We start from the raw sequence: 17624 nt of genomic DNA on the forward strand, positions 1-17624 counted from the left end.
TATGTTCGGTAATTACAGAAAGTATTATTTGAGAACCTTGTTATTCACCTGTTTTTTGTGACCGCAATACAGCTTGACTGTATAGAGCTAGTGATTTGAGCAAATCATTTTTTTCTTGTAATTTTTCAGCTTCTTGTATTCGGGCAGAGGCTATTGCTGAAGATTTCTTGCGATAAATTTCTTGAACATTCGACAGGACTTCAATCAGTGCATTTTTCACCTGAAAATAAAAAAAATAATGATATTTACTTTTAGTTAAAAATTATATGTATTATACTATGTGTATATTATCATGTATTGCGGGTAGCATTTTTCTGTTTCCTATGGGGCTAGCGCAACCAGTTGCTCTAATCCAGCCATACTCAACCTTTTTTCACCTCGGGCCGCATAATTGCTACTGTTCATTTTTGCGGGCCGCAGTAATTTACCTAGTTGTAAAACTAGCTTTAGCCCGCGCGGTTTTCGTTTATCGCGCATAATCAAAACTTTTTTTTTTTAATCGGTTACAAGTAGCCTCAGTCGTTTCCTAAGCACTAGTAGTTCCTGTCTGTGAACCAAATTTTATCAAAATCAATTCAGTGGTTTATGCGTCAAAGCGTAACAGACAGGCAGATTACGTTTTTTGCATTTGTAATATTAGTAGGGAATGCGAAAATGAAAATATACAGGGTGTTAGGGAAAACAGGGGATACTATTGACGATTTTAAGAAAATTGGAATAATTTTCATTATCGCAATTTTTTATTTTGGTAGGTATCATTATTTCTAAACCCTTTTATTAGCATAATTCACGCAATAATGCTAATAAGAGGTTTTAACAATCATGGTACTGACCAGAAAAAAAACTACACAATAATATGGCAATTTAACCGTATAATCAGCTAAAAAAACGCACCCAAGAATCCATAGAAATGAAAACTACAAGAGCAAAAACGCGAGAATACTCGCTAAGAAGATTAGGTATAGTATGTACAGGGTGGGCAAATTTCGATGTTTTAGCACTACAACTTTTGAACCAGAGGAGATAGACAAAATCTGATACCCACTTCTCGATCTCTTTTTCTGAGAAACTAAAAAGGGTAGTTTTCGTTTTTGGCCACCTTCTTTTGTTTTAGAGTTATAAGCGAAAATTGGAAAAATGGCGAAATCGAAAAACAGTTATATCTCCGCTAAAACTGATGATAGAGCTCTGAAATTAAAACATTATACTGGCACTTTTTTACGTAAAATTCAGTGGTGTGCTCGTATTTTCAAAAGGGTTTTTAATTACGAAGCTATGACCCAAAGTTATGTTTTTTAAATGGAAACACTAGATTTTTGTGCCATTTTCTGAAAGCTTGATTTTTCCTGATTTCGAAAATATATAACATCGTATGATTCGGATCAATATAAATAATAGAAAATGGCCAAAAACCTCTTTTCACCTAAGAGTCTCAATATTTCTATGGTTTCAACTGTTGATGAACACAGAAAAATTGAGCTTTCTATAACAAGAGCAGTGTCCTTCCGTCAATCTGATTATTTCTATGCTTTTCACTCATTTCTACAAAATTCGAATCTAGATATGTTTTATAAATTTTTTATCTAAAAATTGATTTGGAAATAACGGAGAAACCACAAGATCGAATTTTTCAATCGAAAGAGTTGTATTGAGATGCATGTATCAGGAGATTATTTACATAGGTCTCCAGAATCAATACGCACAAGTACCAATCCATTTTAAACAGCATATGAAACAATGCATATCTGATTGAACTCAACATTTCAATTACGAAGGGACAAACAAGAAATAATATTTAACCTAATAATGACAACAATTGCACAATGCACAGTCGACACCTCTTCTCGATATTTCAATAGATGAATATTTGAAACTGTGTTCAAGCTACCTAGGAAACTTTTTCCAAGTTCGTTTATCTTTTCGAAACTATTTGTATAAAATAAATATAGCTTCGAATTTTGTAGAAATAAGTGAAAAGCATAGAAATACTCAGATTGACGGAAGGACACTGCTCTTGTTATAGGAAGGCTCATCAACAGTTGAAACCATAGAAATATTGAGACTCTTAAGTAAAAAAAGGTTTTTGACCATTTTCTGTTATTTATTTTGATACGAATCATACGATGTTATATATTTTTGAAATCAGGAAAAATCAAGCTTTCAGAAAATGGCACAAAAATCTAGTGTTCCCATTTAAAAAAACATAACTTTGGGTCATAGCTTCGTAATTAAAAACCCTTTTGAAAATACGAGCACGCCACTGAATTCTACGTGAAAAAGTGCCTGTATAATGTTTTAATTTCAGAGCTCTATCATCAGTTTTAGCGGAGATAAAACTGTTTTTCGATTTCGCCATTTTTCCAATTTTTGCTTATAACTCCAAAACAAAAGAAGGTGGCCAAAAACGAAAACTACCCTTTTAAGTTTCTCAGAAAAAGAGATCGAGAAGTGGGTATCAGATTTAGTCTATCTCCTCTGGTTCAAAAGTTGTAGTGCTAAAACATCGAAATTTTCCCACCCTGTACATAAAGAATCCATTGTTTATAACGGGTGTTTTTTTTCGAGGTATATAGCTTTAAGTTGGCATTACTGTTCAAGATGGCGAACGATTTAACAGCTGTTAAGTGAATTATTCTCAGTTTGGTTTGGCAATTCATCATGAATAGACTCACGCCTGAACAACGCTTGCAAATAGTGTAATTTCATTTCGAAAATAAGAGTTCTGTGAGGAATAGGTATCGCGCACTACGTCCATTTTATTTTGTTAAGCGATGAAGCGCACTTCTGCCGCATTTGGAGTGAAGCTAATCCTCAAGTGTATGTAGAAACACCGTTACATCCAGAAAAACTTACTGTTTGGTGCGCTTTATGGGCTGGTGGAATCATTGGTCCGTACTTCTTCAAAAACGATGATGGCCAGAACGTTACAGTCAATGGTGATCGGTATAGAGCCGTGATTACTAATTTTTTCATTCCTGAATTGAACAACCATGATGTCCAGGACCTGTGGTTTCAACAAGACGGCGCAACATGTCACACAGCTCGGGCCACAATCGATTTATTGAAAGACAAGTTTGGTGACCGCCTAATTTCACGTTTTGGACCTGTGAGTTGGCCTCCAAGATCTTGTGATTTATCACCGCTAGACTACTTTCTGTGGGGCTATGTGAAGTCATTGGTCTATATACGGATAAGCCACAAACCCTTGACCATTTGGAAGACAACATTTGCCGTGTTATTGCTGATAAACGGCCACAAATGTTGGAAAAAGTCATCGAAAATTGGACGTCCAGATTGGACTACATCCGAGCCAGCCGTGGCAGTCATATGCCAGAAATCATATTTAAAATGTAATGCCACAAGATTATCTTGCGGATAAATAAAATTCATGTCAATCGAATAATCCATCGTTGTTTTATTGCAATTTAAAGTTCTATAGCTCTAAAAAAAACACCCTTTATTATGGATATAATGTTCTGTGTGTACGCAATAAGGGAGAAAACAAAGGTAAATGAGTGAATATTGACACCGTTATTTTTGCATAATTTCGAAACGTCATTTGTGATACTATTGCGAAAAATGTAATACTGGACTAGGCTGTTACTCGGGCCGCATAAAAAGGGGCAGAGGGCCGCATGCGGCCCGCAGGCCGCACGTTGAGTATGGCTGCTCTAATCCATTAGGGAACAGAGACGCGCGAAACAATTTCGTTCCCTATGTGGTTAGCACAACCTATACACTAGTTGCCTACTCCGAACGCATGCATTAATTCATTTTGTGTGCATTGTATAATTGTAGTCAAGCCATATACAGGGTGTTTCCTAAACATGCGGAAAAAATTCAGGGGGTTGTTCCTTGGACTATTCTAAGAATATTTTGTCCTTTGATGATTTTTGAAAAACCTATTTGTTTCGAAGATATAGGGGAAACAAAATTTCAGATAATAACATTTTATTATGAAAAATTACATGAAAATTCAACTCAACCTACAAAAACTGTTGAAAATGACCACCTCTAGCCAGCATACCAGCATCCAATCTTCTCCTCATTGACTGCCGAACCCTTTCAAAAACACCAGGATCATTTCTTATTAAGTTACACCCAGCAATGATCCGATTTCGCAAGTCTTCCACATTTTCTACTGGAGTGGTATAAACTAATGATTTTTAGTCAAAAAACTGGCCGTTTTTAGTAATTGGAATGTTGTTAAACAAATTTAAAAATAAATTGTACCTACTTAGTAAACACAGTGCAGTACGCATTTTTATTTAAACTATTATTAATTTTAAAAATATGAAAAAAGTTGTTCGCCCTGTCTCTTCGAAACAAAGAGGTTTTTCAAAAATCATCCAAGGACAAAACATACTTAAAATAGTCCAAGGAACAACCCCCTGAATTTTTGCCGCATGTTTAGGAAACACCCTGTATAGGTGTCCATTCAATTAGAAATCAATTGTCGTTTTGGAGACTTAGATCGGAGTTTGTGTTTTTTTAACCCTATATATGTCTTAATTGGAATTATTCTTGGACACATAATGAATTTAAATTCAAAATAAATTGAAAATATTTATATATGAGGTGTCCCATTAAAAAAACCGCCATTTTATAATTTCTTACGTCACTATAGCATCGCCTGACTTGAATATCGGAGTTATATAACTTGATTTCCAGCGACTTGGGTATTTACCCGAATTTACAGAAAAATTGAACAAGAAACTTAAAGGCCCTGACAACACAGATCCACACTTCCTCAGAAATATCGATGAAATCTGATCTGGACCAGTGTCACTCTTTTCTGGTAGCGCGTTGAGAAGATCTAGAACTTCCACTTCGCAAAAATGGCAACTTTGAATATCAACGTTGTTATCAATTATCATGATATAATTCTCTCGATTCATCCGATTTTTCATCCGATTTTGATGTTATATAAATTTCAGAATAGTTATTTATAATACAATTGCAGAAGGCATTGATATTCTTCCACGAGTTCAAAATTCAAAAACGAGCCACGAAGTGGCGAGTTTTGGAATGAACGAGTGGTAGAATGAGCCTTCTGTACGAGTATTATACATTACTTTCTCTAATTCATTGCATTTTCATTGAAATTAATGAAATATTTCCATAAATATAATATAGTGATTTTTGCATTGAAAAATGTTGGTTGGCAGAACTGATTTCTTTAAGGCAAATTGATGTATTGACAGATACAGCCGTGGCGGAAAGTTCGGAGTACCAACATAGAATAATAAAATATAACCATGAAAACTGTGCGTTTCTGATATATTCTCGCACGATTTTGTTCTACAAGATGTGGAAGAATGAACGGAATAACCACAGAATTAGAGAAAAGTATTTTCTAAATAGATCCGCAATACCCGCCTCATTGTTCACTGTTTTATCACCCAAATACATATATTTAGGGAATCATTTTTGCGTTTCTTCATCATTTATGAATTTCTAAAAGTATTCGGGATCTGTGGATATCTCAAGTTCAAGCGATTCGATATATTTTTTATTACATATATCCGTTTCGACCTTACATTCTTCTCTCAGTCTTTTGAACAATAAGTAATTATTTATGTTACCGGTTTGTTTGAATCTTTTATGAATCTGTTTCTTTTCAGAAATCAATTTTTTCAACTCTCCTGAAAACCAACACGAAAAAGTAAAAACTTTTTTAACCTTTACAGGGACATATAATCTGATAGCTTTCAGAATAATTTCATAAAATTTACTCGTTCAACCTTCGATTTCTTTGTATGTTTGTAGATATGACCAGTCCACCTTCTCTAAATATAGTATAAGATTTTCGTAATCGGCATTTTTGAAATCATGAAAGGTATGAACTGGCGTTGATACTTCTACAGCTGTTTCACTGAAAACAGAAAAATATAAAGCGGGATGATGTAAACCGCACGTTAACAGAATGTCATTTTCTTTTTCTAACCTGAGACTAGACTGAGACGCGAATATAAGGTCCAAAGAAACACCTCTAAAATTTTTTACGTGATTCATCCGATGCAGATTCAGAGTAGCTAACTATAGCGTTTTCTGTTTATGCCCTGGTGCGCCCTCAGTGCGCACCTAGTTCACTGTTTCGACACTGGTTCTGGAAGTCGGTGCATCATTTCCAGTGCAAATATGGCGGATAACAATAAGATATTTACTTAATGTGCAGAGTTTTAAGAATCATCTTCATCTTCAAGTGATGATGAATTAGAATTTTTGACCGAAGAAAAATTAAAAAATAAACCACGAATAGAGGGTTATGATAGATAGTTAGATAGATAGATACATAGATAATTTATTGATGCTCCTTTACAAAAATTCATTGTATTGCACACGTCACAGGATTCAATAATAAATACAACTTCGAAATGATATAAATCATTTCTCATCATTGTCAGAATATAAAAATAGTAGAAATAACTTAATAAAGTTATACAATTCTTTCATGATACAGAGTATCATTGTCAAAGTATAAAGGCATTACTCAATAAAGTAATAACTTCGAAATGGTATAGAGCATTTCTCATCAATGTCAGAATATAAAAATAGTAGAAATAAATCAATAAAGTTATACAATTCTTAAATGATACAGAGTATCATTGTCAAAATATAAAATATAAATGCATTACTCAATAAAGTGATACAACTATGAATGATATGAAATACCATTCCTCATTACAACATTACAACAACAAAAAATAAATTAATTTAAAAGAGATTAAAATTCAAACTACTGGACAGGAACTCTTGGACACTCCAGAACGCATGCTGCCGCAAAAATTCACCGACAGTTTGCTTATACTTTTTGAGACTGAGCCGTTTCACCTCTTCAGGTATCTTATTAAAAAGTTTATGAGAAATGAAATTAGGTCCATTCTTGGATTTTTCTAATCGCGTATACTTAAATTTTATGTTGTTTCTATATCGTGTGTAATAATCATGGGTATCACCAAACTTCGGAAGATCCCTGTTATTATTATATGCATAAACAAGATATTCATAAATATAGATAGAGGGAAATGTCAGGATTTTAAGTTTTTTGAAGGCGTCTACGCAATCATCCCTGTAGTTTAAACCAGCAACTATTCTAACTGCTCTTCTTTGCAATCTGAAAATACTTTCCCTACTAGAACAGTTACCCCAGATCAGTACACAGTATCTCAGATGTGACTCGACCAGACTATGATAGGAACCTTAATAACATCCTTGTACACAATGTTGGCCAAGTTATGGAGCAGGAAGGTATTTTTTATTATTTTGCATTCTGTTTCATTGGCATGTGAGATCCAGGTGAGACTTGGATCTAGATAAACTCCCAGAAACCTTACCGATTCACTGGTAGTATGATTTGAAATCCCTCTCAAATCGAACAATATGGTTTCTGTCTTTACTGCATTGCAAATTAGCATGTTTGATAAAAAAAATTCCTTGGCTCTCATATCTGCCGCTCTCGCAAGCTGTTCAACCCCATGCAGTTCTCGATGCCCCACTGTAATTCCAGAGTCGTCAGCCCACACTAGGTGTTCATACATTGCCATGAAGTAGGAGAAATCATTCATAATAAGGGTCCTAATATGGAACCTTGTGGTACCCCAAGACTTAACAGACCCTCTGCAGACCATGTACCATTGCAAAAGACCTTCTGCTTCCTGTCTGTGAAATATGACATAATTAGTCTAAGACTAATCTCATCGAACCCATACTTTGCCAGCTTGTCTAGAAGAGCCTGCGGGGAAACACAGTCGAAAGCTCGACTCAGATCTAAATATATTGATAGTGAAAGCAAGCCCTTCTCAAAACAGTCAAGCGTATATTAATCAAAACGTAAGATAGCATCACATGTTCTCGATTTCTTTCCAAATCCGAATTGATTTTTGTAAAAGAGATTTTCACTCTTGAAATGGTTCATTACCTGATTATGAATTATTTTTTCGAAGACTTTTGAGAAAATTGGAAGTAGCGAAATCGGTCGATAGTTCTTTTTGTCATTCTTGTCACCTTTGTTGTGTATAGGGATTACTTTTGCCACTTTCAAACAATCCGGAAAAACTCCCTCCCTAATGCAACGGTTCACCATTCTAGTGAGAGGCCTTACTATATGATTTATATTCCTTTTCAGGAGTGATATTGATAATCCCTAGTAGTCCCTCGATTTACTACCCTTTAGGGAACATATTGCATCTATTACATTATTGAAAGGCACTTCCTGAAATTGAAAACGATTATTATATTGGTAGTTTGCATCTGTAAAATTCCTAGGTTCAGTAATTCCCGTTTTTCTCAAATTATCTACAAGTTCATGGGGTAACGAAATAAAATAAGAATTAAAATCCTGAGAGCTTATGGAAATATATGGAATTACCTCAGGATGTCTCTTCCCGTTCATTATTTTCCACATGTTTTTACCAGGATTACTTGATTTCAATATGAAATTATCATTTGCTGACATTCGAGCCATGCGCAAAGCTTTTCTGTACTCACTACGTACTTTATTCCGCACCATCTTTATGTCATCAGTAATCAGTGATTATACATGTCATTGTAAAGTCTCACTTTCTCCCTCATCACTCCCATGTCACCAGAGAACCCTTTTACCCCGGAGTCGCTTGTTCTGGCTTTAATATCAACCTCTGGAAAAGATTCCAGGAAAATTTCTATGAACCGATTGTGAAAAGCGTCAAAACAATCATTGGGTGACAATGAATCATAATATATAAAAGTCCAATCTTGTTCACTCAATAGATTGTGCATCATACAGAAGTCTACCTGAGTTAAGGTTGTAGACTACTTTGCGCTGAAACTGCAATTCCGCTAGATGGAGCTACCCGAAAATTTTTGGTAGATTTGTACCTGGCACACCCATTCAAGTTGAAGAACCGCCTGTTTGGTATTTATTGCCCCTAATAAAATCTCAACTCTCGATGAAGCCCAGCAAAGAGTAAATTTGTGTTTCTGTAAACTTTAGAAATTCAGTTCAGTTAAGATACAGTGGCGTATCCTAGGGGGGGGATAAGGGGGATATATACCCCCCAGAAGGAATATCCATTATATGTAACAACCTTATATATCACAATCTTATTATGAGTAAGCAAAATTCTTTGGAAAACTTCTTCAAAAGAAGGAAAATTTGTTATATTTGTTTAGTTATATATTACTAAATAAGATAATTACTGTAAATATTGTGAATACAGAAATGACAATGAACCACTGTCATGGACGTATATCGAATATGGATAATAGAAAAAAATATATGATTATCTCTGAGTGTATGATTTCACAGAGAAAATCATAAATAGTGCATATTGAGATTTCTAGAATGAAAAATTCGAGAAGCTTTTGAGTTCTCATTTTATGCGCCTTTGGAGACCACAAAAGTGGGTATAGGAATATAAGACATGTGATTTATTAGGTTATTGTTGTCGGTTTGTTTATTTGGATGAGAATTTCTGATATTTTACTGAAATTCAAAATGATTATTTGACATTTGACCAGTGACGGCTCGTGCCCTCGAAATGTGGGTCGGCCACACTCCGGAAAATTACGAACATATATATAAAATTTATTAAAATTCATTAGTTCCAAAAAATGAAGTGATGAAATGTTTTTAAACCTTATTTCAATTTGAGTTATAATTAAATCCAGAATTTCACAAAAAAGCCGTTTCATTGAGGAATTATCCGTGAGCTGAATTTCGGAATCTATTTTACGTTTTCGACGTCTAGCACTCGGTGGCATTACTTCTGGGAGTTTTTCTACTTCTGAATATAAGCGAATGAAATACTCATCTTCTGTGCGAAATTTTTTCAGAGTCGATAATAAAGAAGTGATTCTGGCGTTGCAATAAGTTATATCTGATAACTTATGCTGGATTATAGAAAAAACGGGATCTGTGTATGTAAAAATCAAATTAAAAGAGTGGAGAATGAACAAAAATTCGAAATCATTCAACATTTTCTTCAGACCGGTAGCTTCACGTATTGTAATATCATCCCATTCATCTAAATTGTCGCTGATATGATCAAAAACTTCAATTAATTCTTCTCTCTTATCGAATATTGTTTTTACAGCGCGAGATTTGAAATTCCAACGAGTTTCCGAGCTAGAGGGTAATCTTTTTTTGCAAATTGCCTCTAGAATATTAGTGCGTTTACTTGATTTAGTGAAAAACGACGAAAATCCTGAAAGATTCGAAAAAAACACGCGACACTCATTGATTTTCTTGGTCGAATCTTATAACACTAAATTCAATTTATGTGCATAACAGTGCGTGAATAGTGCTTGAGGAGCAATTGTTTTTATTCGCGCTTGTAACCCATTAATTTCCCCCGCCATCACAGCTGCCCCGTCATATGTTTGACCTACTAATTTAGTCGCTAAATTGAAATCTTTAAAATTGTCCAACAAGGTATTGAAAATATCATTCGAAAAAACCCCAAAATCGTTCGGATATTTTACCTTCTCGAACGACATGATATTTTTTTATACGTTTTATGAAATGAATAGAATGAAATTTACATACTTTTTTATATTTATCATTTCGATTTGCCTAATTCAATGATGGAATAAAATATGGCATATATTTGGATGAACTTCTACCATGTGAATCAGGAAAATTGAGAAATTTTAGACCATACTTCTTTCTGACATTGTGGGGACAGAACAGGATTTAATGTAACAATGAGTTGGACTCGTTAATATCTCAAGGAAATATAATATACATATAAATAATTGCTTATAGGAATCAGCAATACTCTTATTGGCTATAGGTGAAGATAAGTAATATTCGATTCAATCATCTTTTGAATTGGTAATATTTCTTTTACTTCAGGTAGAAAAATTCTCAATATTTTTCACAATTCTTTGCTTTAAATTCAAATTTGGAATAACGATTTAACGTTCAACTCTTCGAGTTGAAAGAGATGTATATTGTTCTCTTTCTCTAGGGTAATAAATCAAGAGAGTTGAGTTAACGAAAAAGATTATTTAAAAAAAATATTGCAATTTCTTAAACTTTTATGACATGAAATTTTCAAGGAGGTATGTATACAAGAATGGCTTCACGAAGCGAAAAATTTTTACTATAAATTTTTTCAAGTTAATATTAATGAAGGAAGTACGATAAAATTTTCTTAATCAAGAATTGCCTATTTTCAGGGTTAAATTTAAATGGTAAATATTGTAGATAGAGTTTCGGGAATAGGGAGTTTTTCAAAAGAAATTTTTTTTTTTGAGAATTTTTTGTCAGATTTCTGAAATATTAATAATTTTCCATATTTCGGCAAAAATCCAGATACCTTTTTTTCATCTTAATTTCTTTATGACTTTTGAAATTTTCTTTATGATACTAAGCGCTCAAAATGTACTTCTCCAGACATCATTACGAATAAAATCAGCTAGCATATATATTTTAGGAACAGTATCGTTTCTAATTCTAACAATGATTTCATAACAAGTTTTCTACCTTTCCCTATTCTTCAGTGCAATATTGTCATAAACTAGTAATGTACACAATTTTAGCCAATCAGAGAAACCCTACCCTCGTAAATCATAAAAGTGTCATTCATCTCGAGCCATAAAATACAGTCCAAGATTCTATTGGCGTTCATGTTGCAAAAAGGCGTAAACCTTTGGGAGGCGTTCCAAAAAGCATAATTCCATATGAAAAACATCTACAATTAGAGCAAATCAAGCAATTTTAAAAAAATTTTTGCACCAATTCAAAACACATAATATCACTGAACATTTGTGGATGAGTTACTTGAAATGAGAAGTCTCTCTGAAGCTGAATAGTCATTTAAAGAAAGTGTTCAATTTCAAAGTTCGATTTGCGGAATACTATCGATTTTTTTTTGGAAATCGAAACGGGATCTTCAAGTTCACTATATCACGTCATTGTTCACTCAAAAAATGAAATGAATCCGACCTGTACTTTGGAATTGGAATGCACTGAAATTAGCACTGAAATAGCAGTGGTATGAACAAGGTATTGAACACCCTTAAGGGTCTGTATCTGTTTTTGGTAATATCACAGCCGTCTTCAACTCAAGCCGTGCACAGAGAAAGGCAACGTCGCTTTCGTTGATTCAGGGAGTCCTATGCTCTCTCGTCGATCCAATGTTAATTCGACGCGGACTCCTATATCCGCATCCTTAGTTTATAATTGTTGCATAATACACGGAATAATTCGAAAAGTACTATTGTTGGGGAGAAAATTCAGTTTATTTTTTGTTTTAAATTATTAGAAGAGGTAGTTTCCACAACACCCAGGAGGTACTACCGTGAAGCGTTACTTTTTAATGGGTAGTTCGCCAGAAGCCCTATTTTCCCAAAAACAATTGGTATTCAACCAGAAATAAAAATTACAAAACATAAACTCTGTAGTTGATAAATAGATAAAATAATATAGATATTCTGTGCAAATAAAAATAACGAAACATAAACTCTTATCTAGTTGATAAATGAATAAAATGATATATAACTATACCTAATTACATCCAAAAGTGTAGCAGTACTCTGAACGAAAGCCTTGTAAGTATCATTTGTGAGATGACCGTTGGAATCTAAATCATGCCATTTATTTATCCACACAACAAATTTCTCCAAAAACTTAACTCTATAATGATCATCTTCATTCGAAATCGGTTTAGAAAATTCATTTCTCCTAACGATCCCCTTTATGACACTGGTATTATTAACAATATCCCACCAATTTCTTATCAACTGCAGGAAGTCTGCAGTGTCGTTAAACCCAAAATCTTTCAAAGCAGCTATTGTGGTATCGTGAAATAAATTGTCAACTAGTGAAACTTTTTGCCTTTCGAAGCTATTTGGGAATAAAGTTTTGAAATTCAATTTGTATGCTTTCTTAATTATTGAATTTTTTTCAGCTTCGTAAACTTTTCTGACATCACTTAATTTGGCATATTTGATAAGAACTGTTTCAAAGTCAGGATAAACAAATGTTTTATCTAAATTTTTTAAATTGAACCAGTTGTTTCGAATATTTTTCATAACATGAACAAAATCATAAGATAAGAATATAGTTTTGCCAGTTTTTGAAGGATTGGGAATAAAATTTGAATTGGACAATTTCTTAAACATTGTTTGGTTTATTCTACAATTATCTGTTATTATGCATAAAATTTCAAACCCACATTTCTGAACTTGGTCAATTACACAAGTTGCGAATGGAATAATTTCACTTCCGCTTATACTGTCAACTGGAACTAATTTTACAATTTCATGAAAATTCCCAAAAGCTGAAGATATCATAAATGCCAAAACAGTTTTTGCCAAACTATTTCTGTTGGCAGCGTAGCCAATCAAATTTTTGGAGCGATAGTCCAATCTTGGAGTTATATAAATTTCGTCTATCAAAAGAACAACAACTTTTTCCCTAGGCGTTAAATTTGAAAATATATTTGATATATAATTATTGTTATGGATATCATTATTTGGGGAAACATTAAGGCCAGAAGATATTCTCTGTAAATATCTTTTATTAGGTAAAATGAAAAAACCTCTCAGAAGTTCATACGTGGAGTGGGAAGTTGTATGAATCAGAAAAGCCATAATAATGGTCGATGAAGAATATCTATTTTTCTTTAGAGTGATTTGTTTTAACTGATCGATTAAAATTTCGAGATTTTTTGAATGCGGTAAATTCTTTTCACACGATACAGTTAATGCTAGGTCCAAATATTTTAAACTTTCCTCCATGAGATAATTAAATGATTCAAAAAATATGTCGGTATCACTTCTAAAGTTTTCCTTGTATCTTGCCAAAATGTTCTCTAATTGTGACCATCTGCTCAATTTCAAATCGAAAGGAAGAATCCACTTCAAATCATTGAAATTCAACTTGTTTTTACCCAGAAAAACTTGAACAACCATATTCTCATTAATTGAAATTTGAGTTTCAAGCAGAAGCGAATCCTGATTTTCCTGAACTTTCAACTGATAGAAATAAATTTTATTTTCCGCTTTGTGAACTATCCAATTAACAAGTTCTAATTTATTAGAATATTCATTTAACAATTGATCGAAATTTTGAATAATGTCTGCAGTCTCAAATTGGTGAATAATTTCATTATGTGAATCAATATAATTTTGACGCCTTTCATCGGGAGTTTTTCTTGCAGAAACAGAAGGTTTAGAAAGATATCCAGGCAAATTTGGAAAAATTGATGGAACTGCATTTTTATTTAATTTTGGATATCTGAGGAGGTTCTTTCCAATCGTGCCATCTTTACGTTTGAATACATCGTATCTAATTATTTCATTCTCTTGGAAATGAACTGAACAAACAGCTGAATTTTGGGAAGGTGACCAATTTTTACGAGGTATAGCGGAGATCCATTTCATTCTTGAATCAGGTTCCTTAGAAAATTTAAAAATAGAGACATACGTATTTTGTGAGTCGTAATTGGACTTACAACCTGTAACATAACAGCGACGAGGCATTTTCAATGTTTTTCTGGGGAGACAGGAAGAGTCAGAAACTTTGTACCAGATCACTATGTAAATTCAAGAACTAATTCACAGAATTGATACTGAATCACACTTAAAACTGATCAATATCACAATATTTCAAACACTCAGATGAACTTTATAAACAATACACACTCGGTACACAAAACCGGTAACAAGTGCAACTTGTTTGAAGAAATTATCAGAAAACCCCACACAAATCGGTGATCTGTAAGAACTAAGAATAGTTATTCCCCTTTAAGTTTTGAACTGAAAAGTCAAGTGGTACCATTCCCTCTTAAACCCCGACCTTCCCGATGCATTTCGGGTCTATAGGCCACTCAGACATTGTTTCCGCTCTTACTGTGCATGGCTTGAGTTGAAGACGGCTGTGGTAATATAGTTAGTCAGTGCTAAGGGTCTTGGGATATTAATGCACTGTGCCTCGTGATCCGAAAACTCTACTGTCAAAATTTTGGGGAAAAAACTGCTCGATCCTGTATACCTTACAAAAATGTTATCAATGCAGTTATTGTTCCTTGTTGGCTCATATATTGTTCGCTTCAAACCGTACGATTGAAAGACTTCCAACAGTACTTCTGCATTCCTGTCCAGTACATTATTGCTATACATATTAAAAGACACATTAAAATCACCTGCAATATCAAAATCATTAATATTTACTAAAGTTAAAACATTTTCAATTATATTCATAAAATTATCCGAATTACCAACAGGTGAACGATAAATTGATATCAGGGTTAACCCCTGTTTCTTTATAGCAGCTACTTCACAATCAACTTCAACCGATAACTCCACTATTTTTCCTAGGACTTCATGTTCATGGTTTCAACTTAAAATCATCGTACCTCCAAGTTTATTTCTTGTTCTTGAGAAATTGGAAGCTACGTGCCAACCACTTGAGCAGTATGTGTCTGCAACCCCCAACGGTAGCCAGTGCTCTATCACACAGGTCGCATCACACATATTATTTTCCATGAGAAACAGGTCCCATTCATTCACCTTATGGTGACTCAGTCCCTGAATATTCGAATGTAAAACTTATAAGGTGTATGTATCATCTTTAGTTTTATTGTTGGCCATGTTTGTTCCTTCCGCGCGGTTTTCCTGTGAAAAAGCATCGACACATAAGCATCACTCGGCCAGATATCATATGATTTGGCTTATTCTAGATTTTCTGCATTAATAGAGACTTTATAGGAATGATAGTATTCAGGATGTTTAGATTGCAACTGGGTACATACAGCCTCCTCAAAATTCTGCTTGTGAAATCCGATGATGTTGTTTGTATATTAATCCTTGAAACAAAAAGAGATACTTTTCTAGGAATAGTTGCAACGATTTTGCACGCTTCATTCCATGTTACGCTACTGGAATTTTTGAAGACGCGGTAATTTGTCAATCAATCATATCCATATCGTGTACCATTGGTCGGAACGCAGATGCGCGCGTCTAGAGAGAATCTTCTGAAAGATTTTCAATGATTATTTAGACTTCAGCAAGAATAAGTATCTAAGATTTAGATTTGAATGTGTGTTAAGCCTTAGCTGTTATAGTCGCTGATAATATCGCTCTGAAGAATTTCTTATTTTAGAGGGATATAACTGGCGAGAAAAATTGTCGAAACCGTATGTATACAATTGTATCGGTATTTCTCCTCATTTTTTTAAGTAATATCATATATTGCATTGCTATGTTGTTCTGTGGAGGATTGATTTCGATTGAAATAAGTCAATAACAAATTAGTGATACTGTCGACTACCACATTAATATTATCGATAATCTGATAAGACAACGTCAGACTGGTGAGCTACATCCTAAAGGGTTCCATACACCTCTCAGATGGCGCCATCAGGTGACTCCAATGATCTGGTCGCAGAGTTGAACAAATACAAAAAAGATGTGCTAATATCCATTATATTGCACAGAAAAGTGCCAGAGGGTGTGATTGTGTCACCACAGGTAAAATTAGTTGTTGATCGACTCGACATGGACACGAACAATAAAGCTTCCGGGAAATTCGATGAGATCGCATGTTCTGATCGATCTAACCATGACGGAATAATAAATATGAAAAATGATTTAAAAATCGCAGAGTTGAAAATTCAACATTTGCAGCAGCTTTCAACCAATATGGACTCTATGATAAAGGATAAAGATTTGATCATCTCATTACTTCAATCAAATTCGAAGAATAAAAATAACAGAAAGCAAGTTAACATGGAATATGATGTTGTCAAGTCAAATCCATCAGTGTCCGAGATCAAAAAAAGTTTATTGGCTCATACTTCTCGTGATGAGGAAACCTCTACTGCTAATGAATTCACAGCAGTGGGAACATCAGGGGCAAGTCCAGATACAGACCTAAATCGACCAACTCAGATTGAAGCACATGGTGCGAAAGGCAATTCTTCCCAGTCAAAACGTAAGAGCAATATCTTGTGGGGTGAAAATGATGACGATCATTCCTCAGCTGAGGGCGATGGAGGTTCATTTGCTGCTGTGGCCAGGAGGCTTTGGCTTTACGTGGGTAGAGTGCAGCCCCTTGTATCTGCAGTGCAAATCGAATCATACCTGAAAAATAAATTCAAGTGCCAAAACTTTGTGGTAACGCAGTTACCTACACATGAAAATGCGCTCAGTAAATCATTCAGAGTGGGTGCAGACATCTCACTGAAAAATTTCCTGATGGATCCTAAAGCATGGCCAAAGGGTGTAGCAATAAAGCCATTTCGTTTCTTTCGAGACAGATCGAAAAAACAGCAAACCAAACAATAGAAGCACCAATATAATCCATCAACTGAAGATTTGTCATGTGAATGTCCAGAGTCTAGCAAACAAGTTGGGAAGAATGGAGGTGTTTTCAAGAGAGACCAACTGTGATTTTATGTGCGTTACTGAGCACTGGTGTAGTAGCGTCAATGTTGATCTCATGAATGTTCCTAGGTACAATATCCTTGCAAATTACACAAGAGAAGATGGTAGCCATGGTGGTTCATTAATTTATGGTAGAGCAGATTTGAGACACAATGTGCGTTCAATCGACTGCAGCAAGTATGCACTAAGCTATGTGTGTGAGGTATGTGCTATAAAGGTTTCTTTAGAGAAGTTTAGTTACTGTGTGA

General features: G+C 34.3%; 1 protein-coding gene across 1 annotated transcript in view; it reads right to left on the reverse strand.

Moving 5' to 3' along the window:
* LOC123683475 (SET and MYND domain-containing protein 4-like) overlaps positions 1–17624 on the reverse strand; it is a 424959-nt gene that overhangs the window by 24047 nt on the left and 383288 nt on the right. The window contains exon 2 of the mRNA XM_045622551.1: positions 49–220. Coding sequence (XP_045478507.1) covers positions 49–220 — 172 coding nt within the window. The remainder of the gene's footprint in view (positions 1–48; positions 221–17624) is intronic.

This window comes from Harmonia axyridis, chromosome 6 (assembly GCF_914767665.1).
Source record: "Harmonia axyridis chromosome 6, icHarAxyr1.1, whole genome shotgun sequence".
Lineage (NCBI taxonomy): Eukaryota > Metazoa > Arthropoda > Insecta > Coleoptera > Coccinellidae > Harmonia > Harmonia axyridis.